This window comes from Heptranchias perlo, chromosome 3 (genome assembly GCF_035084215.1).
Source record: "Heptranchias perlo isolate sHepPer1 chromosome 3, sHepPer1.hap1, whole genome shotgun sequence".
In the NCBI taxonomy this organism is placed as follows: domain Eukaryota; kingdom Metazoa; phylum Chordata; class Chondrichthyes; order Hexanchiformes; family Hexanchidae; genus Heptranchias; species Heptranchias perlo.
In genome coordinates, this window is record NC_090327.1 from 102185915 (window position 1) to 102208388 (window position 22474).

Here is a 22474-nt window from a genome sequence, read left to right on the forward strand (position 1 = left end):
AGGGTAAAACGAAAAGCAAGCATTTGAAAGCTTGACTCCTAATTTTGATGTTTTGATTACTTCATTCATTCAGCAGGAACTGCCAGATTTTGCAGTTGACTGGAATGGCAAATAAAACACAAATTGCGTTGACCTCATAGTTAAAGGCGCTGCCCAGACTTGGTTTAAATAGTACAGACTATAAAGTTCCAGGGTTGATACCCAGTCCATGTTTAGCAAGCATTCGTCCTGGAGCTGTCGGTGGCATGTCATTCTTGGCATCATTACCCCTGGACTAAGAAGGACAAAAAAAAGCCAGGGTCTTTGCTGATGGATATTCTGTGACCATCCTGCTGGAAAGTCAACATTTCAGGTGCATACAGGAGTTTCTCCATTGTGATGACTCCATGTAAACAGTATATAGCTTCATATGTTCAGATTGACACCTTGGATGAGAGCTGCCAATGTCTGTGAAACCATACCCCATACCTTCAGTAGGTGAAAAAATTAGCAAAAAAAAGTGATCCATGAGAAAAAAGTTGGGGTCAGTACTGAAAATAAGATTTACAATTGGGAAATGACAACCAATACGTTTGTTCACTGTGTGCGGGAGACCAAAACTTGGGGCATATATATGATAGTCACTAATAAATCCAATAGAGAATTCAGGAGAAACACTGGCATAGACCTGTTGGGCCGAATGGCCTGTTTCTGTGTTATGTAGTCTATGTAATTTGTACAGTTTCTTATAGTGTTTTCAAGGTGTAAAAAAATTAATTGAAACGGTGTGACGATTAAGAGGGTAAATACAACCAGTTTGTAACATACTTGATCTACTGATTTCGCCATTTTCAGTGGAAAAAGCTTGGTAGGTTTCCTATTCCTGATAACTGACCAGTCAGAATTTTAACAGCAACAATTTGTTGTTACAGCATCTTTGATGTCGAAAAACCTCCCAAGGTGCATCACAGAAGTTTAATCAGACAAAAATTGATCCGAGCCAAAGGAGAAGATATTAGGTCAGGTGACTAAAAGCTTGGTCAAAGATGTAAGTTTTAAGGAGGATCTTAAAGGTGAAGAGAGAGATGGAAAGGTTTGGGGAGGAAATTCCAAATCTTAGGGCCTAAATGGCTGAAGGCACGGTCACTAATGGTGGGGCGACAGGAGTGGGTGATGCACAAGAGGTTAGAGTTGGAGGCATGCAGAGTTCTCGGAGGATTGTCGGACTGGAGCTGGTTACAGAGATAGTGTGGGGTGAGGCCTTGAAGTGATTTGAACAAGAGGATGAGAATTTTAAATTGGAGGCATTGGGGGAACCAGGAGTCAGTGTCGGTTAGTAAGCACAAGGGTGATGGGGGAGCTGGATTTGATGTGGGTTAGGATACAGTCAGCAGAGCTTTGGATGAGCTAAAGTTTATTGAGGTTGGGAGGCTGGCCAGGAGAGCATTGGAACAGATTCGTCTGGAGGTAACAAAGCATGGATGATGGTTTCAGCAGCAGTTGGGATGATGTGGGGCAGAGACATGCAATGTTACGGAAGTAAAAATAGGCTGTCTGTGATGGAGAAGATATGTGGATGGAAGCTGAGCTTGGATGGAATCGGGTGTTGCTAATACACGTCACATTATGTGCCATGTTGGAGTGCAAGTGTGTTGGAGTATAGCTAGTACCCTCTGGTTGGTGTCAGTTTGTGAGTTGAAATGCATGTAAACCTGCGGGCTGGGCACCCACAGGTGAGTAATCCCATTTTTAAAAATATAACCGCAAGCATCTTTCCAAGTAGTGCTGTTCATACAACACAGTTCATTTCAGCTCTTGTGTTTTGACACCCGCTGTAGAGATCGGGAAAATGAGCATTCGTGCGAAAAATGTAGAGATTTATTCACAATTGTGCGCCCAATGCTGAGCTCAATTTCAAGTATTTGTTCATTCCTACGCTTTATATATTTAATTTTGTTACATTGTGATTAAAATTAGAACGCTTAAGAAAGCATCTCTGCAGCAACTTTTTGTTAAAAAAATATTTTTTTGCTTACACAATATAAATTCAATTGATGTCTTGTCATTGCAGTTTCAGATAAACTACAAGATAATGTATTAAAATTATACAGAACAGTGAAAAATAATCTTGTACAGATTAAGTTTTAGTAACTGGATTGTACAGTTACAATGTACTTAAATCACAAAGTAGTGCTTAAAACAGGACCTTTATTATATTCATGTATTTGTATATTATGTAAATGTTTCCCCAGAATATTGGTGCTAATTACATGTCTGAACTAAGCAATCAGATATATATCTTGTGACTGGTCTGTATGGTTGTAATAAATAATTTATGTCTTCCTTATTGTACAGGCCAGCTGTCATTTTACCAAACTGAAACACTTAACCCAAGTTAAATACGAAGCAATTGCATTTCTCAAGACATTTACAATAATATTAGAATTTCAGCTTAAAGATGTAATTTAATTAACACATTGGGTACTTGTTATTTTATTACATGTATTGCCTGAATAACCATATAACTTCAAACATGTTCTGCAGCTAATTTCACTACAGCTTTGTTCAACTGACCATCCTTTAAGTGACCATAGCAAATGTTATTATCTTACAGAAGGTTTACCAAAAAATCCAGTCACATCTTTGAGAAATAACAGGAATATAAATCTGTCTTCCAGCTGGTCTATGGAGATGTTGCATCTTAACAAAAAATGTCATTGCTTTCTTTTGAAGAAATCGTATTACAAATACTACAAATGTTAAGAATTCACTGTCTAGTTATTAAGTACCAGTGGGCCGACAATTTCAAGATTTCACAGTTAGTGTATGAGTTGAGTAGCACTAACTAAAACTGTAGGTAACCTTTTAACGCAGTCCTGGCAGGTCAGCTGGATGGGCATGTACTCTTCAAACTTCAGCTAGACATAGAGTTCTACAATGAACTGCTGAACCAGGTAAATAAAATGTTTCACTAGTATCCTTGACTTGGTGGAAAAGTGAGCAAAGTGAAAAGCCTTGAGGTCTGCCGAAGACTGGGCGCATTGGATGAAGTCTCACAGCTACAAACTAGATGGGAGTCAAGACAGTGTCTCACTTCTCCACTGCTACAACCACAAGGAAACACCGCACAATTAACAATTATTTATTATATAAAAAAATCACATCCCACCAAAATCTTCATTTAAGTCAAGTAAATCGTTTAATAACCTCAGTAATCCTGAGATAATGTGATCAGAAAGGCAGTGAGTGGAAGAGGAGATTGCTGACACATTTGTGATCCTTATCTCTGCTGAATGTGAATTCTCACTGTTTTCAGTTCTAAAGCATCCTCCCACCCCCCCACCCCCGAGTCACATAATAACTTGGCCTTTTCTTTTTTGTGGCCATCGTGCGATTGCTATCCACCATCCACCTCGCATTTAATGCTTGCAATTCAACATGGCCACTGGAAGTTATCAACTGATGTCATTAGGAACACCCTATAGGATGCCACGGTTGTAAACAGTCGGCTACAACTTGAGACAGTGGCCAGATAGGGGGATGGATTTGGTAACGAGTGAATGGAGTTTGTGGTGGGGTTTGAAGATGGTGGCTTTAGCCTTCCCAGTGTTTAGCTGGAGGAAATTGTGCCTCGTCCAAGACTGGATGTCGGATAAGCAAGCTGACAACAGTGAAGGGGTCAAGGTGGAGAGGTAGAGCTGGGTGGCATCAGTGTACGTTTGTACCCTGACATTGTATCTTTGGATGATATCGCCGAGGGGCAGCATGTAGATATTTAATAGATGGGAGTCAAGGATAGATCCTTGGGATACTTAAGAGGTAACAGTTCAGGGGCAAAAGAAGAAGCCATTGCTGGATATGCTCTGGCTACGATTGGATAGATAAAAATGGAACCAAGTTAGGCAGTCCTACTTCGCTGGACAATGGAAGAGAGGCGTTGGAGGAGGATGGAGAGATCCGAAGTGGCCAACCCGTTATCCTGAGACTATGCCCCCTGGTTCTAGATACTCCAGCCAGGGGAAACAGCCTCTCAGCATCTACCTTGTCAAGCCCTCTCAGAATCTTTATACGTTTCAGTGAGATCACCTCTCATTCATCTAAACTCCAGAGAGTGTAGTCCCATTCTACTCCATCTCTCCTCGTAGGACAATCCCCTCAGCCCATGAATCAATCGAGTGGACTTTTGTTGCACCGCCTCTAAGCCAAGTACATCTCTGCTTAGGTAAGGAGACCAAAACTGTACTCCAGGTGTGGTCTCACCAAAGCCCTGTACAATTGCAGCAAGACTTCTTTACTCTTGTACACCAACCCGGTTGCAATAAATAGGGATATCACCCTACGTGAGGTTATCACATTGCATCAAGTACGATTGATCAAACATTGTAGATAGCACTAATAAAAGTTTGTGAAGTCAGAGTATATCATAGCAATACAAAGATGCATCTTAAACTGGAATTGGTAAAAGAATTAACAGTTCTCAAAGTAATTTTCATGTATGTATAAAATTTAATATTGTATACAGCATGGGCACACGTGGATATGAAGCACTTTTTGGTACAGCTCTCATAACTGGTGAATTAATAAACCTCTGCCATTATAATGCCTTTTCTAAAGACTCCCAAAGACAAATTTATGGGACCATTAAAACAAAAGCCCCAAAATGGTAAGTACATGGGATTCTCAGATGCAGATTTTTAAGCCTGGTCCTTTTTATTATATTTTTTTTAAATTCTGAAAACAGTCTCTTTTCCCCAGGCCTCTCCTAAATCAACTCCACCTTCAACAGGAGGTAGAAACCGCACCTCTTCCTTGTCAGGCCAGCATAATGAAGGCACTTTCACTCCAGATGACAGAGAGGTAAGTTCAGGTCCAAATATGTTAGTACTTCGGGACAAAATGCACATCACCATTGAGGTTTTATATTTATTTGGTTAAGTGTTGAAATGTTTGCAGGATCAAAGCAACATTAATGTGATCTGCTGCACCAGTGCTTTATTTCCTCCTATGAAAACACCATAACAAGGACTTCTGTGTGGGCTGTACTAACTTGTACATTTAACTGTTTCAGTTTCTTTCCACTATTCTCTTGCTTTTCATTATTAGAACTGATTGTACTGGAAAATGGAACACTATTCCGATTTGTGTGAATATTGTGGAGGGACAGTTCATGCAGTTCGAACATCCACCTCAAGTTAATTATTTCATTATTACGGGTCATTGCGATACGTAAACGGTCATCAGACCAGCCTGCGCTTCCTTTTCTCATCCGTTTTCAGTAGCAGCATTGTACTGTTGCTCCTTAAATAGACCCAAGTATTCACATTCTTTGTATTTTTTTAAGTGATGGATACCAGTCTAGGAGAATCAAGTACTTTTCCACTTTTGGTATTTAGTTTGAATATTGAGAACTGTCAGGTCAAGTATGACGCAGCCAGATGTAAAGTAACAATTTCTGCACAGGAGCACTCCGGATGACCAAGTGAAGACAAGCAGTGTATTGGATTGGTTCATTCACCCCAATTAACCATCAGAAGATCATTGGCGAGGTTGAATGAATAAGGCACTTTGGTCAATTTGACCTCGTTCTTCAGAATACCTACCAATGCACTGCTTGAGCCATGAATGATTTACGTGTTCCTACAGCCTTGTCAAAGGATCATTCTATTTATTGTTGGTATGATTGGTCATATATTTTGATACATTAAGTATCTGTTAAAAGCACAGCAGCTTGGTTAGATACCTGCTTAGTGATATGCATTTTCACGCTCAGTGAACTATATCTGATTCATCCTTTTTCAATGGCAAAACCAAATGCTTGAGTGCTAAATACATTGCAGTATTGAAGATTGCTTACTTTAGCACCGGCTTGCTGCAGAATAAGATCTGAATGACCAAGTCAGATGTTCGTACAATATTAAGCTGTACTGGTGACTGGTTTGTTGACCAGTTGATTAGTTGCTAATTGTTTTCTTTAATTGAGCATTAATTGCATTTCCAATATGAATGATGGCTAAGTATATAAATTGACTAAGAGTTGGTATCAGTGACTTTCTGTTGATATGATACAAGTTTGAAGTGAAACACTGCAGCACCAACACCCTGACATTCTGGGTGACGCTGTGTTCTATTGGAATAATATGTGTGAAATTTAATTAAGATTATTTTCCGTGCTTTTAAGTAAATATGTATATATTTTCTTGAACACTTTAATATGTGGTGTACTTGTGTTCTGTTTTGTAGCTCTGTTTATTATTGCGAAGATTATCTTTATGGGAGAGATTTCAAGTCTTTTCCATGTTATGTTTCAAAGCAGGGATCTTTTGTTGGGGCATGGCAAACGATTCAAATTGGCAACCATTCAACTTCAATACACACTTGCATTGTGCCCTGTCCCACATCTGTTCAGGCGCATTTTGAATTTCACAAAATAAGATTTTAATGTCACCTGATAAGGGGTCAACAATATTTTTAAAAATCTTCATTTTGATGCAGTGCTGGAATTTAAACTCAGAATATTATTTTCCTTTTCATTTTAAGTATCAATGCAATTAATTAGTTGTAAAACATTTTTAAAATATTCATCTATGCCTTTAGACTGCAGGAACTGAGGAAAGTTATCGACCATTTATTTTCTTCAAAAGTTACCTGTGTTACTTGGTGCTTTCATAACAATTTCACTAGTTTCCTTGTTTGTGTCAATGTCCTCCGGCTTTTTAATCAAATCCTGAAAGTGATTAAGCTTTCAACTCATTGAGAGTGCAACATTTTTTGCGTTTACTAGCTCTGATTAAACCAGTGAGATACCGATGAATTTGAAGGGGGGGTGGGCGGGGGAGAGAAAACAAAAATGAATCAAAATACAAAAAATAGATTAATATGCTTAAGGGAGAGGAAGAAGTAAAAGTTAATATGAGAGAAAAAGACAACAATTGGGTGGCAAAAGAAGAGGGAAGTATAATTGACTTGGTTAGTTGAATTTTAATGGGTGATTATTTTTGAGCAAGTAATCAAATATATCCATGTTTTTATGGAGGAACGTGTCTCTCTGACTTCAGTATTGCGTTGCATGCACAGGTATTTATGCAGGTAATGCATATTAAGGCAAGTTTTAATTTGAACTTCAAAGCATCACAACACTCAATGGGAAAATTCATAAAATGTGTGTTAGGCTTTTCTATTCTACCTTCTGCATCCTCTCCATAAAGATGGGTTCAATGACTCCTGTAAAGTTGAATACAAAATCCTTTAATTTCTTTTTAATAATTTTATGCTCATCAAAGTGAGAGCTATCTGAACTGAGGAATGGCATGTTTTCCAGTATTTGCACCATGTCAATACATGTTCAGTGTAGTGTAAACCTTCTCCTATATTGTCTCAATGGTGTGTTCTGCGCTATATTACACTTCCTAAATATCCATTGTTCAGGTATGAAGCTGAACGATGATTATTGGCAGATGTTTCAACCAAGACAGAGCATTAAAGCGAAGTCTAATTCTGTCTTCATCAGAAACCCATGCATGCTGTAAAGGCAGAGTCACTGATAGCAGTCAAGGGAACTGGAGCCAATTTTTTTTTTCTTTTCATATATGACCTGAAGTAATAAAAAGCAGTCATAGCATACCTTTTGCCAACTTATTTAAGGTCGTTTAACTTGGCACAGGTCAGGGATTGAATCTGGGATATTCCTTGTCTATATAGCTCTCTCCATACTAATAGTGATTTATGCACTAGGCCAAGGGATCTCTGTAATGTGCTACATTGTACTTCACTGTGCCAACCACTCCCTTCCAAGTTTTTTAAGCCATCTTCTGTTACATTCTGATTTTGTGCATCTTGAAATTTAAAGACTAAAGCACAGTGCAATTTTTTTATAACATTTGAGCTTGTATTCATTGCATTACTTAAAACTTGTTTTTACTTCTCTCAATATTTTGCTTGCAGATGATTTTGAGAGTTTAATATTGTTATTTTACTCTTTTCTCTCCCTGCTCCCCTGAGTGTCTCCACACCGTTTGGAACAGCATGTGGTAGTATGTGGAAGATGTTCTGTGTTGGTGGTTAGTGTTTGAACAATGAAGCATCAACGTGGATGAAATTTCTGTTAACCATGGAACAGCTGGGTGCTGTGGCTTTTGACATATTGACTGTGAATCTGCAAAGTAGTCTGGTCAAACCAGAATGCTAAGTTCTCATTGTAACTGATAAATTTACTACAGTTTTTTTTTGCAGCTAAGAGGTCCAAATGCTTTTTTCAATGGTCTCCTTGTACCTTGTTTAAATCATGGTAGATGCAGCTCATGTTGGGGATTAATCTTCCAGACTTGAGATTCATTTAGCCAAAACAGGAATCATGGACCAAGTCAAGGCACTTCTGGGATGTGTGGAGGAAGCTGTAAACTTCAGAGAAGGTTCACTAGGTTGATTCCGGGTATGGAAGGGTTGTCTTATGAGGAAAGATTGAACAGGTTGGGTCTATACTCATTGGAGTTTGGAAGAATGAGAGGAGATCTTATTGAAACATACAAGATTCTGAGGGGACTCGATAGGGTAGATGCTGAGAGGATGTTACCCCTCATGAGGGAATCTAAAACTAGGGGACATAGTCTCAGAATAAGGGGTCACCCATTTAAGATGGAAATGAGGAGGAATTTCTTCTCCCAGAGGGTCGTGAATCTTTGGAATTCTTTACCCCAAAAAGCTGTGGAGGCCGAGTCATTGAATACATTCAAGGCTGAGTTAGACAAATTTTTGATCAAGGGAGTCAAAGGATATGGGGAAAAGGCAGGAAAGTGGAGTTGAGGTAAAAATCAGATCAGCCATGATCTCATTGAATGGCAGAGCAGGCTCGAGGGGCCGAATGGCCTACTCCTGCTCCTATTTCTTATGGTCTTAAACTGTTCATAACTCACCCATACCTGACTTAGGCTGTTGTAACTTGCTGCAAATTTGAAAAATGTTTTGATTTGCCCAAACATTATTCTCCTTCCCCCAAACGTGTGCCTTTGAATATATTTGCAGTGAAGTCGGATTCAAGTCTGAACCCTCATGTGGACAATATAGTTTTAACCATTTACCGGTTTTGTCAATGATATGTGCATCATTTCCTCTGAGTTTTTTTTTATTTGTTTCCTTCTTTTCTGCTTGTGAATGAGACAGCTGTTGGCCGAGATGATAGCAGAGCCTGCTTTTCTCTCTGAGTATACTATCTTTGCTCTGGAAAGCACCAAACGGCCTAAGCCGCTGAATATCAATGTGGTGAGTCCTCCCACCCTTCCAGCAATGCCACGGCAGGGTAGGAGAAGCGTTTAGCAAGAGAAGATTATGCTGCTTGATGCTTGCATTCTTTCAAAGGCATTTACCACTTAACCCTGAGTTTATCTAGGGGTTTCATTAGAAGGTGTCTGATGCTAGTGCCGACTTGACAAACTTACATAACATGTGTTCAAAATATCTTTTTAGGTTTCCGGGATTGTGCCATAATTTAAAATGTGGAGTTCTGTATTGTAGAAATCTTTAGTAAGTGTTCCGAGGACGCAAGTCTCCAAGAAAATAATGAAACCCTTAGATATTCAAAGTACGCTTTGCTCTAATATCTTCACTAAATGTTGCTGTCAAATATTAGCTGCTGTGAATAATATTTACAAATGTGTGTTTTTGTAAATTAATACTAAAAAGCAAAGGTTTACTTCATCTTAACAGTCATGGGCTCACATCGATTGTGTATTGTTTGTAAACTTACATCGAAAGTAAAAAATGAATTAAATTGAAACCATATCTATTGACCATTTTTTAATGACTTTACCAAGTATCTATCAATGAGCATGACCATTGTGAATGTTCAAAATTATCCATCTTATAATAAGCCACATTTGACTGAGTTGCCCAAAGAAATGTTCGATTTCTAAAAACTGCTTTGTTTCTGAACCACAAATTGTTCTCCAGCACGACCAACTGAATTTTTAATCATCTCTTACAAGAAGTTACAGAAGTCTTGGTACTGAATATGTATATATCCTTCAAAAATATTGTGCCAACAGGTTCCCAATATCCACAATATCCTGTCACAGGGGTTGCATATCAAATATGAAATTGTTCTTGCCTTGATCAGATAGGCAGATGTGGCTGTACTCTCTTTCAGGTCCTTTTCAAGTAGGTCGAAGACATTTCCACAAAGACTGAAATGAAAAATAACTTACCCTCACACTAGAAAGAGAAATTTTAGTACAAACTTCATTGGTAACAAACAAGAGTTGGAAGGACAAGTAGAGAAGATTAAATGTTAAATATGGAAATTGGTGTCTGGAAATAATGAAAGTATAAGATATATATATATATATATATATATATATATACTCAAACACTGGCATTTTGTTGGTGTTTTATTCAGATTAAGACTTTGTTCAAAGATCTCTCTTGGCTCACAGACATTTAGGGTTAACCTATTGTAATTACTGTCCAAACAGGTGTAATGTGCACTTCATTGCGCACTGTTGACTGAAGGACAATGTGGCAGGTTCCATGGAGCTTGCCCCATGTGGCAACAAGTAGAGAACCCATGACTGTTCAAGGAATTGGTTCGGGACCTGACTCTTAAAATCCGTAGGATCTGTTGACGTTTTACAATGGCTTGTCTGGAATAACACTGCACTACTGTGTTTTTTCCACCAGTAGATTTCACTGAGGCGTGTAAATAGTCAATTCCTGACAAGCGAGATCTGTTGTTACAAATTGACAAAGCTAGTTTTATGGAGATACACTATAAATTTGGCAGTGCGGTCAGAAAACACACAGGGCCAGATTTGCCATCAAAATAATGGCAAGGCTGATGGCAATCACCGTTAGTTATGCGCAATGATATAGCAACTTCAGGTGAGGGGCAGATGCGCAGTTAAATGCAAATATCCAAAAGTTGCTGTCTGAGTTGTGCCGCTCTTCCGTTACAATCACGAAAATGGCATCTCGCTGTCTGCCTCACCATTGAAATGCATTAAATGGCGTGAAGTTGCTGTATTTGCGAGGTAGATACAAATTAAACTCGCCACAGCAAGTTAAGTCTTGTCATTTCAAGTGTTAGTTTACCCTTTTAACAATGTGATAAGTGTTAATTACTGCCAATCAACCTCTCTGACGCCGAAAATTAACTATTACAAGTGTGGAGTCTCATTCCTTCAGGTACCAATTGTTGGCGATTTTAACTTTATTAAACTTTTTTGCTTTTTTTCTCTCTCAATCCAATCTATCTTTTGCGCTCTTTTTATTTCTCTTTCTGTACTTGATTTGACATTGAATTCACCCACTTCAATTTACACTTACTTCTCAGTCCTTGTGCTGTTTATTTCTCAATCCTTCAACCTGATTGGTTAAGGAGATACACAGTTGGTTGCCCTATTTCCCTGCGCAGCAACTTGCCACGCAAAAACTGTAAAGCCCGAAGTGTGCAAGGGCAAGTTTAACTAACGGCAGATACTGTTAGATGCCCTGCTGCAACAAAATCTGGGGTATTGAAAGCTGAATGAACGTAGTTAAGAGAATTTGGAAGGACTTAACCAATGACTGACGGAATGGGATCTGTGAAACAGCGCACAGATTCAAACCAACAACGAAGTGAAAGAATAAGTTTAAAAAAGGTACTGCTTCAGTCACATTTGAACCCCCCCACTTATGTTATGTTGAAAATGTGTGGGTGTGGATATCAGTTTAGGAACAGGAGTAGGCCATTTAGCCCTTCAAGCCTGTTCTGCCATTCAGTGAGATCATGGCTGATCTGTGACCTCACTGCAGGTACCCGCTGTAGCCCCATATCTCAATACCTTTTGGTTAACAAAAATCTACCGATCTCAGATCAAAAATTAACAATTGAGCGAGCATCAACTGCTATTTGCGGAAGAGAATTCCAAACTTCTACCATGCTTTGCATGTAGAAATGTTTCCCAACTTCACTCCTGAAAGTCCTGGCTCTAATTTTTAGGCTACGTCCCCAAGTCCTAGATTCCCCAACCAGCGGAAATAGTTTCTCCATCGGTTCCCCTTAATAGCTTGATGACTTCGATCAAATCACCCCTTAATCATCTTAATTTCAGGGACTATAAGCCTAATTTGTGTAATCGCTCCTCATAATTTAACCCTTGCAGTCCTGGTATCATTCTAGTAAATCTACGCTGCGCTTCAAGGCCAATATATCCTGCCGAGAACTGAACGCCGCAGATGTGGTCCAACCAGGGCTTTGTAAAGCTGCAGCATAACTTCTACCTCCTTGTATTCTAGTCCTCTGGATATAAAGGCCAGCATTCCATTATCCTTTTTGATTATTTTCTGCACCTGTCCATGACATTTCAATGATCTATATACATGGATCCCAAAGTCTCTTTTGACCTCCACTGTTTTGAGTTTTTCACCATTTAGAAAGTACTCTGATCTGTCTGTTTTAGGTCCAAAGTGGATGATCTCACACTTGCCTACATTGAAATCCGTTGGCCACAGTTTTGCCCATTCCCTTAATCTATTAATATCTATGTAATTTTATGCTCCCGTTTACACTGCTTACGATGCTGTCTGTATTTCTGTCATTGGCAAACTTGGATATGTGGCTCTCTATCCTGCCATCTAAGTAGTTATAAAACACTGAATATTTGAGGCCCCAACACAGATACTTGTGGGACACCACTAGTCACATCCTGCAATTTGAGTACCAGCTCATTATCCCTTCTCTCTGTATCTTGCCACTCAGCCAATTTCCTAACTAGGTCAATAATTTGCCCTCCATTCCATGATACTTCAGCTAACAGCCTCTTATGAGGGACTTCATCGAATGCTTTCTGGAAGTCCATATAAATAACATCCACAGACATTCCCCTGTCTACTACATCAGTCACCTCTTCAAAAAAATTCAATCAGGTTCGTCAGGATAATGGAATGCTGGCCTTTACAAGTCCATGCTGGCTCTCCCTGATCAGCTGAAAATTTTCAAGGTGCTCAGTCACTCCATCCTTAATTATAGACTCTAGTAATTTCCTGGCAACAGATGTTAGGCTAACTGGTCTATAATTCCCTGATTTCCCCCCTCTCGCCTTTCTTAAATAGCAGAGTGACGTGCAATTTTCCAAAACAGGAACAGTTCCTGAATCGAGAGAACTTTGAAAGATTATAGTTAGGGCGTCTGCAATGTTCTTACCTACTTCCTTTAAAACCCCTGGGATGGAAACCATCTGGTCCTGGGAATTTATCACTCTTCAGTGCTATTATTTTCTTCATTACTGATAATTTGCTGACGTTAATTATGGTGAGTCCCCGTCCCTGACTCAATTAGTTTCTTTAGTATCCTCTTTCTCTACTGTAAATACTAATGCAAAGTAATTATTTAACATGTCCACCATTTCCTTATTTTCATTTACGCTATCACCATTACCAGTTTTTAAGGGGCCCATGTTGCTCTTGACCACCCTCTTTTTTCCTATTAAAAAATTTTTGTGTTGATTTTGATATCCCTTGCAAGTTTCTTTTCATACTCCCTTTTTATAGCTCTTACTGTATGTTTTGTCACCCGTTGCTGTTTTTTGTATCTCTCCCAGTCACCAGGATCTGTACCATTTTTTGCATTTCTGTATGCTTTTTCTTTTAGTTTTATGTTGTCCCTTATCTCTTGTCGTTGATGGCTTTTTTTTGGGCAAGGAGAGCTCTTGTCCCTTAGGGTATAAACTGGTTCTGTATCAAGTTAAATTCTTTTTTTGAACACCTCCCACTAATGTCATTGTACCCATTATCAGATTTCCCCAGTTTACTGTGGACAGTCTCTGTCTCATCCCGTTGAAGTTGGCCATACTTACATTTAGAATCTTAGCAGCTGATATGGGTTTCTCCCTTTGAAACATAACATTGAACTTGATCATATTATGATCGCTATTGGATAAATGTTCACACATCGTTAGGCTGTTAACTAAATCTAGCTCATTACTCATGATTAAATTTAAAAGCTGTCCTGAACACACAAGAATTTACCCAAAAACCCTCTCGTTATATTCTCTCATCATTGAAAGAATTTCATCCTTAATCACTAAGGCTACTCCTCCCCCTTTACTACTTTCCCTATCTTTCCCAAAGACTCTATAACCTGGTATATTCATTTCCCAGTCCTGACCATCTTGCAGCCAAATCTCAGTAACGGCGACCATGTTGTACCCTCTACGTTGAATTTGCACGTGCAAGTCATTCAATTTGTTCCTTATACTCCATGCATTTGTATAAAGAACGCTTAATTGGGCCACACACCCTAACCTGTTTTTCTGTCACATTTCTTAATTCTCTCTCGTGATTTAATTATTTCACATCTTTTAGTTGTCCCTTTACCTATAGTGCCTAAAGCATAATTTCTTACTCTAGCCTCTACCTTTTGGTTTGTTTTAGAATTATTATTTATCCTACATTTACCTGAGCCCACCCCCAATTTACAAGTTTAAAGTCCTGGTTACCGCCCTATTTATCCTTTCCATTCGGACCCTGGTCCCAGCCTGGTTCAAGTTTAGGACAGGATTTGACTCAGCCATGATACCTGCTTTCAGTGCCCCCATAACTAAATAGCCTCTGTCTGTGCTGACACTTGGATAATATACTCCAAGAATCCTGCCATTTATGAAACTGTGACCTGCCTTCAGGAGAAGAGAACTGAAGGGAAAGAAAATAAACTGTTGCGCGCACTCTACTCCCTCCAACATTTACAAGAGCAATCTCATAGTGCCCAGCCACAATTGAACTGGACCCAGCCACCTGCCTCTCTGGACCATCACAGTGACCCTGATAAGCCTTCAATATGTGCAGACTCCTGTACGTCGGCTTTATTTCTGTCTGCTTGCCCATCCTACTGTTGGGGTAGGAGGTTAAGCTGCCTGCTATCCATTGTCTGTAGGATAGTGGGGTAGGTTTTCTCTGACTGCTTGCCCACATTTTGAGTAACAGGTCACATCCTGGGTGTCCCTTGAGCATGAATATTCTGTGTCTGCTGGTTTTTAAAATGCCATCCACAGACCAAGAGCACCACATAGAATTTTTGTAATAATTTCTCTTGTCCTCACTGTTTTAATGTATTTTAATTTGATTTAAAAATCAATTTGGGTGAGTCAGACCAACCCTGGAGAATATTAGTGGTGAGAACATAAGAAAAAGGATCAGGAGAAGGCCATTTGGCCCCTCAATCCTGCTCCACCATTCAATAAGATCATGGCTGATCTTCGACCTCAACTCCACTTTCCTGCCCGATCCCCATATCCCTTGATTCCGCTAGAGTCCAAAAATCTATCGATCTATCGCAGTCTTAAACATATTCAAAGACTCAGTATCCACAGCCCTCTGGGGTTGAGAATTCCAAAGGTTCACAAACCTCTGAGTGAAGAAATTCCTCCTCATCTCAGTCTTAAATGGCCAACCCCTTATCCTGCGACCATGCCCCCCTAGTTCTAGACTCTCCAGCCAAAGGAAACAACCTCTCAGCATCTACCCTGTCAAGCCCCCTCATAATCTTACATGTTTCAATGAGATCACCTCTCATTCTTCGAAACTCCAGAGTATAGGCCCATTTTACTAAACCTCTCCTCACAAGACAACCCTCTCAGCCCAGGAATCAATCTAGTGAGCCTTCATTGCACCGCCTCTAAGGCAAGTATATCCTTCCTTAGGTAAGGAGACCAAAACTGTACACAGTACTCCAGTTGAGGTCTCATCAAAGCCCTGTACAATTGTAGTAAGACTTCCTTATTCTTGTACTCCAACCCCCTTGCAATAAAGGCCAATATGCCATTTGCCTTCCTAATTGCTTGTTGTACCTGCGTGCTAACTTTTTGTGCTTCTTGTACGAAGACACCCAAATCTCTCTCAACACCAACATTTACTAGTTTCTCACCATTTTAAAAAATATTCTGTTTTTCTATTCTTCCAACCAAAGTGAATAACCTCTCATTTCTCCACATTATACTCCATCTGCCACCTTGTTGCCCACTCACTTAACCTGTCCATATCCCGTTGCAGACTCTGTGTCCTCCTCAGAGCTTACTTTCCCACCTTGTTTTGTATCATCAGCAAACTTGGATACATTACACTCGACCCCTTCATCCAAGTCATTAATATAGATTGTAAACAGCTGAGGCCCAAACACTGATCCTTGCAGCACTCCACCAGTTACAGCCTGTCACCCTGTAATTGACCCATTTATCCCTACTCTCTTCTGTCCATTAACCAATCCTCTATCGGTGCTAATAGATCCCCCCCAACCACATGAGCCCTTATCTTGTGTAACAACCCTTTATGTGGCACTTCATCAAATGCCTTTTGAAAATCCAAATATACTACATCCACTGGTTCCCCTTTATCCCTGCTAGTTACATCCTCAAAAAGCTCTAATAGATTTATCAAACACAATTTCCCTTTAATGAAATCATGTTGACTGTGCTGAATAATGTTGTGATTTTCTCTCTCCTGTTACCATGTCCTTAATAATAGATTCCAGCATTTTCCCGACGACTGATGTCAGGCTAACTGGCCTGTAGTTGTCTGTTTTGTTTTTCCCTCCTTCCTTGGATAGTGGTGTTACATTTGCTACCTTCCAATCCGCTGGTTCTAGAATTCAGGGAATTTTGGAAGATCATAACTAATGCATCCACTAACACTGCAGCCACCTCAGTGAGACACTTATTTATGTCCTTGTGGAGTTATGTTTACTTGGCCCCACTTTTTCACTGGTCTACTTAAAATAGGACTTGAATCTATTACTGGAATCTCTTATTCGGGACAGAGTGACTGAGCATTTGGAGAAGTAGTAGCTGATTAGAGAGAGCCAGCATGGATTTGTGAAGGGTAAATCATATCTAATGAACCTAGTTGAATTTTTTGAGGAGGTAACTAATATGGATGATATTTATATGGACTTCCAGAAGGCATTCGACAAGGTTCCACATAGGAGACTGTTAACAAAAATGAGAGCAAATGGAATTGGAGGCAACCTATTGGCTTGGATAGGGAATTGGTTCGGAGGAAGGAGACAGAGAGTTGGGATAATGGGAACTCAAATTGGCAGGATATGACTAGTGTAGTCCCCCAGGGATCTGTACTGTGGCCTCAGCTTTCGACTGTATTTATAAATGACTTGGATGAAGGTATATGATGACACTTAGTTAGGTGGCACAGTAAGTAGTACAGATGGGAGCAGAAAGTTGCCAAGGGATATGGATAGATTAGGTGAGTGGGCAAAACTGTGGCAGTTAGAATTTAAGGTGTGAAAGTGTGAAGTTATCCACTTTGGACCAAAGATAGATCAGAGTGTTTTCGAAATGGTGAGAAACTAGGAACTGTGGATGAGAGATTTAGGGGTCCAAGTACAGAAATCACAAAAAACTAGTGGACAGGTACAAAAAATAATTTCAAAGGCTAATGGAATGTTGGCCTTTATATCAAGGGGACTGGAAGACAAAGGGCTGGAAGTTAGGGTACAGTTACATAAAGCTCTGGTTATACCCCATTTAGAGTACTGCGTTCAGTTCTGGGCACCGTACTTCAGGAAGGATAAATTGGCCTAGGAAGTGACGATTCACCAGAACCAGAAAGGATTAAATTATGAGGACAGGTTGCACAAACTAGGCTTGTATTCCTTTGAGTATAGAAGATTAAGTGGTGATTTTAATTGAGTTGTTTAAGATGATTAAAGCATTTGATAGGGTAGATAGAGAGAAACTATTTCCTCTAGTGGGAGAGTCCAGTACATGGATCACGACCTTAAAATTAGAGCTTGGCCATACAGGGGTGATGTCAGAAAGCACTTCTTCACACAAAGGGTAGTGGAAATCTGGAACTTTTTTTCCCTTTTTCTGCACCCCTCCCCCCACCGCCTCAAAAAGCTGCGGAGGCTGGGGGGGCCAATTGAAGATTTCAAAAATGAGATTGATAGATTTTTGTTAGGCAAGGATAGTAAGAGTTGCGGAACCAAGGCGGATAGATGGAGTTAAGATACAGATCTGACAGGTTCCATTCTTATCTATCCAGTCATAGCCAGAGAATCACATGCTATTGCTTCTGTTCCTGCTCCCACACTGTTACCTCTGGAGTCCCCCAAGGATCTATTCTTGCCCCTCCCATTTCTCATCGACATGCTGCCCCTTGGTGACATCATCCGAAAACACAACATTCGATTCCACACGTATGCTGAGGACACCCAGCTCTACCTCACAACCACTTTTCTCGACCCCCTCCACTGTCTCTCATTTGTCTCACTGCTTGGATACAGCACTGGATAAGCAAAAATTTCTTCCAACTAAATATTGGGAAGACTTATGACATTGTCTTGGGTCCCCACCGCAAATTCCGTTCCCGAGCCATGGACTCCATCCCTCTCCCTGGCCATTGTCTGAGGCTGAATCAGACCATTCTCGACCTTGGCGTCCTATTTGACCCTGAGATGAGCTTCCGACCGCATATCTGCTCCATCACCAAGACCGCTTGCTTCCACCTCCGTAACATAATCTGTCTCCGCCCATGCCTCAGCTTATCTGCTGCTGAAACCCCCATCCATACCTTTGTTAGCCCTAGACTTGACCATTCCAATGCTCTCCTGGCTGGCCTCCAATTTTCCACCCTCCATAAACGTGAGCTCATCCAAAACTCTGCTGCCCATATTCTAACTTGCACCAAGTCCCGTTCTCCCATTACCTCTGCTTGCTGACCTACATTTGCTCCCGGTTCTGGGACTGCCTTAATTTTAAAATTTTCATCCTTGTTTTCAAATCGCTCCGTGGCCTTGCCTCTCCCTATCTCTGTAACCTCCAACAGCCCTTCGAGATTTCTGCACTCCTTCAATTCTTGTCTCTTGCGCATCCCCGATTTTAATCGCTGCACCATAGGTGGCCGTGCCTTCAGCTGCTTAGGCCCGAAGCTCTGGAATTCCCTCCCAAAACCCCTCTACCTCTCCTCCTTTAAGATACTCCTTAAAATCTATCTCTTTGACCAAGCTTTTGGTCACATGTCCTAATATCTCCTTATATGACTCGGTGACAAATTTTGTTTGATATCGCTCTTGTGAAGCGCCTTGGGACGTTTTACTACGTTAAAGGTGCTATATAAATGCAAGCTGTTTGGTATTAAGGGTTACGGCATCAAGGCGGATAGATGGAGTTGAGATACAGATCAGCCATGATCTAATTGAAGGGTGGAACAGGCTCGAGTGTCTGAATGGCCGACTCCTGTTCCTTTGACTCTTGTCCTACCCATCTGACGTGACCTGAGGTGTTTCCAATCTGGAAAGATCAAACATTCAATGAGGCTGAACCAAGAGAACTTCCAGATTCGGTCTCCATTCCTGGACCATCATCAGCAACTGATAACTGTGCAACCAGCAGACTCGACATAAGTGTAAACACTGACGCAAAAATGACCAGGCAATCAACATGCGACTGCTCCCACCCTCAATGCAGCATACCTGAATTTAAATGTTATCATTTTATTCAGACTTAGTTTGATAAAATGGGTAAGAGCTCATTATGCTTTTAATATAATTTTCTGTATCAACATTGCATCTTCCAATTTAGCAGTTTTAACTGCAGTATAGTTACTTTTATGTGGCACGAAATAGATAATTCAGTTTTTTCTGGCCTTCATACTGATATGCCATGCATGTCTGAGGCTATGGGCAGATTGACTTCCCATTTGTGTTGTAGGGAAGTAGTGTTAACTCCATGTGATAATGCTGCAAGCAGTTTTTTTTAAGGTTGATAAATTAAGCTGTTCAAAATCTGATTTTTGATGGTTGCATTACCTTTGTATATTCGTGGCATTGAAAGTGATAGGCAGAGTAAAAGATGAAATGAGGAAGAAAAACAAGAGACAAATAGAGATGATGAAAGCAATGCATTTCCAGTGTAGCTTCTATTAATCCTTAAAAATAAAGGCAAGTTACCTGGTGGAATTTTTTTTTCCGCTGTGGGAAATTTTCAAAACAAGTTATATGTATCTCTTGCAATTAGTTAGTTGTAATTACTGGACAATGAGATGTTGGGTTGTAACTTGAAATCCCAGGTTTGTGCTGTTCTGCTGTTCCCACTTACTTCAAAAAAAAATTGACATGGGTGAAGCTGACACAGGGTATTTAGCACCTGTTTCTTGTTGCCCTGAGAAGATTATGGTAGGTTGGCTTCTTGAATTGCTGCAGTCCTTGAGGTGGTGCAAATAGTGTGCCATCTGAAGATTTACTTGATCAGTCTGAATCCTGCATAAACAGGGCGATGGATGACTGAGAATGTTTTTAATTTTGATGTTGTATTCTTGCCTCAATGGTATGATATATGTACAGGTGAGAGGGGTATAACCAAAGAAAAGGGTACTGCACATACTGTTGTTATGCGATGCAAGTGAGTATTAGATATCTTCTGTGGGAAGTACTTAAGCACAACTGCATTCAGAACCCTCATTGTTGTAAATTTTTTCTTCACATCTGCATGGTCATCAGAAACCACTTTGTGCCGCTCTGAACAGCTGCTCAGAAATGAGTGAAGGGGCAAGGTGAGTGTAGTAGAAACTGTCTGTTATCCCCCGTGCAAGTATACCTAACTGTGTGTCTCCACTTCCCTATGAATAGTATAGTCAAGGATGGTAATTCAGACATGAGCCCATGACCTATCAGTCTAGTGCAGCTTGTTAGAACTTTACTATGTGCTGCTTGCTAGAAATAATGGCAGAAATACACATTTAAATATTTGTTGTGGAATAAATTCTAAAAAAGAAATTCTATTTTCATTTTGAATATTATTTAGCACTGCATAATGAGTTTATGTATTCTTGTACCACTGCTAAGGAAGCATATTGTATCCAGCGCATAAGGAGGGGCAGGAATATATGGATCGTTCACTGCAGAACAGAGTCTCACTACGTAAAACGATACAGGAAGAGGAATGTGTGACTGACAGTGGAGGCAGGGAAGGAAGAACTGCAGAATTTGCTCATGTCCAGCAGATACGATGTACTTGCTACCTGCGGGGATAAGGAAGAAGGCTGCAGGGAGGATGGCCAGAAAGCTAACCAAAGCACCATGGAGCAGGAGGCAGTCCAAGATAGGGGAGGGGGTGGGAACAGCAGAATAGAAAGGTTGTACTTGTAGGGGATTCGATAATTAGGGTGATACAGGGGATTCTCAGCGATCGAGAGTCCAGGGGGATTTGTTGCCAAGGTAAAGGATATCTCGAAGCAGCTGGAAAGGAACTTGGAAAGGGAGGGGGAAGAATCAGTTGATGTGATCCATGTCTGAACCAACAATACAGGAAAGAACAGGGAATAGGCCCTGCTGAGGGAGTATCAGGAGCTAGGTGCTAAATTTAAAAAGCAGGATCTCAAGGGTGGTAATCATCGGATTTCTACCCGAGCCATATGCTAATTGGCATAGGAATGAACAGATCAGGAAAGTAAATGCGTAGCTGAAAGACTGGTGTGGGTGGGAGGGGTTTCATTTCATGGGACACTGGCACCAGTACTGGACAGGAAGGAGCTGTACCGCTGGGACAGGCTGCACCAAGGTTCTAGCGGAAAAGATGTAGAGAATCATAGAATGGTTACAGCACGGAAGGAGGCCATTCGGCCCATCTGAAGAAAGAATTCCAAACCAATAAAGGGAGGGGAGGGTCTGGATGGAAATCACCTAAAGATAAGAAGAAGAGGGGATAATAGCAAGAGTTAGGATACAAAAAGAGACAAAGATAATTGGCCAGATCTTGCTGGAGCGCGGCATCTTGTGGCATAAACCATAAGTTCGACTTTTTCTCGCACCCTTCAGCTCAAATTTATTTTGCGCTGCAACTTGCTATAAGTGCGAGCTGATAACTCTGTGGCGAGGGCAACAGGGCATCTGGGACCTTAGTGAACGATAGTACCAACAGTGAGATTTAAGGATGGAGAAAGAAACAAAGGAATGGGGGAGAAGGAGGGTGAATTAATGGCAATCAGGTACTGAAAGAGAAATAAGGAGGCAATAAAAGATTGGATGAAGAGAGAAAGGAAAAGTAGGAAATAAAAATTAAAATTTGATATTTTTAAAATTTCAAACAATAATTTACTACATGCTGGAATGAGATTGAACTGTTCCCTTTCTGGGCCAGAGAGCTTAATTGGCATTGCATGACCAATTATCAAGTCATTTAAAAGGTACTTGTTAAGCTCCAGCCCGAAATTTCTGCGGCGAGTTTAATGGGCAATAAATGTGCAAATCCAGCAAGTTCTTAAAAATAATGGGAAGGCTAAGGGCGAGATGTCATTTGTGCAAAGCAGAGTTTGTGTATTAATAACGATGTGCGTTGTTAATACGCCGTTAGTTTTCCAGCAAGATCCGGCCCAATATAAATACTCTGGAAACAGAAAAGATTATAGAATGTAATAATATACCGGTTAAAATAAAGCAGGAGTGATGAAAAAGAAAAACATATTAAATTGCCTATATAGCAATGTTGAGAGCATTGGCAACCAACGGTGATAGGTCAAA

At 40.3% G+C, this 22474-nt stretch overlaps 1 protein-coding gene across 3 annotated transcripts in view; it reads left to right on the plus strand.

The window, feature by feature from the left end:
- The window catches only part of golga4 (golgin A4), a 203990-nt gene that overhangs the window by 11272 nt on the left and 170244 nt on the right, over positions 1-22474 (plus strand). For 2 of the 3 annotated variants that reach the window (XM_067981366.1, XM_067981367.1), the window contains exons 2-3: positions 4735-4836; positions 9136-9234. In XM_067981366.1, the coding sequence (XP_067837467.1) occupies positions 4735-4836; positions 9136-9234 (201 nt within the window). The remainder of the gene's footprint in view (positions 1-4734; positions 4837-9135; positions 9235-22474) is intronic. The other variant, XM_067981370.1, reaches the window with a different exon arrangement.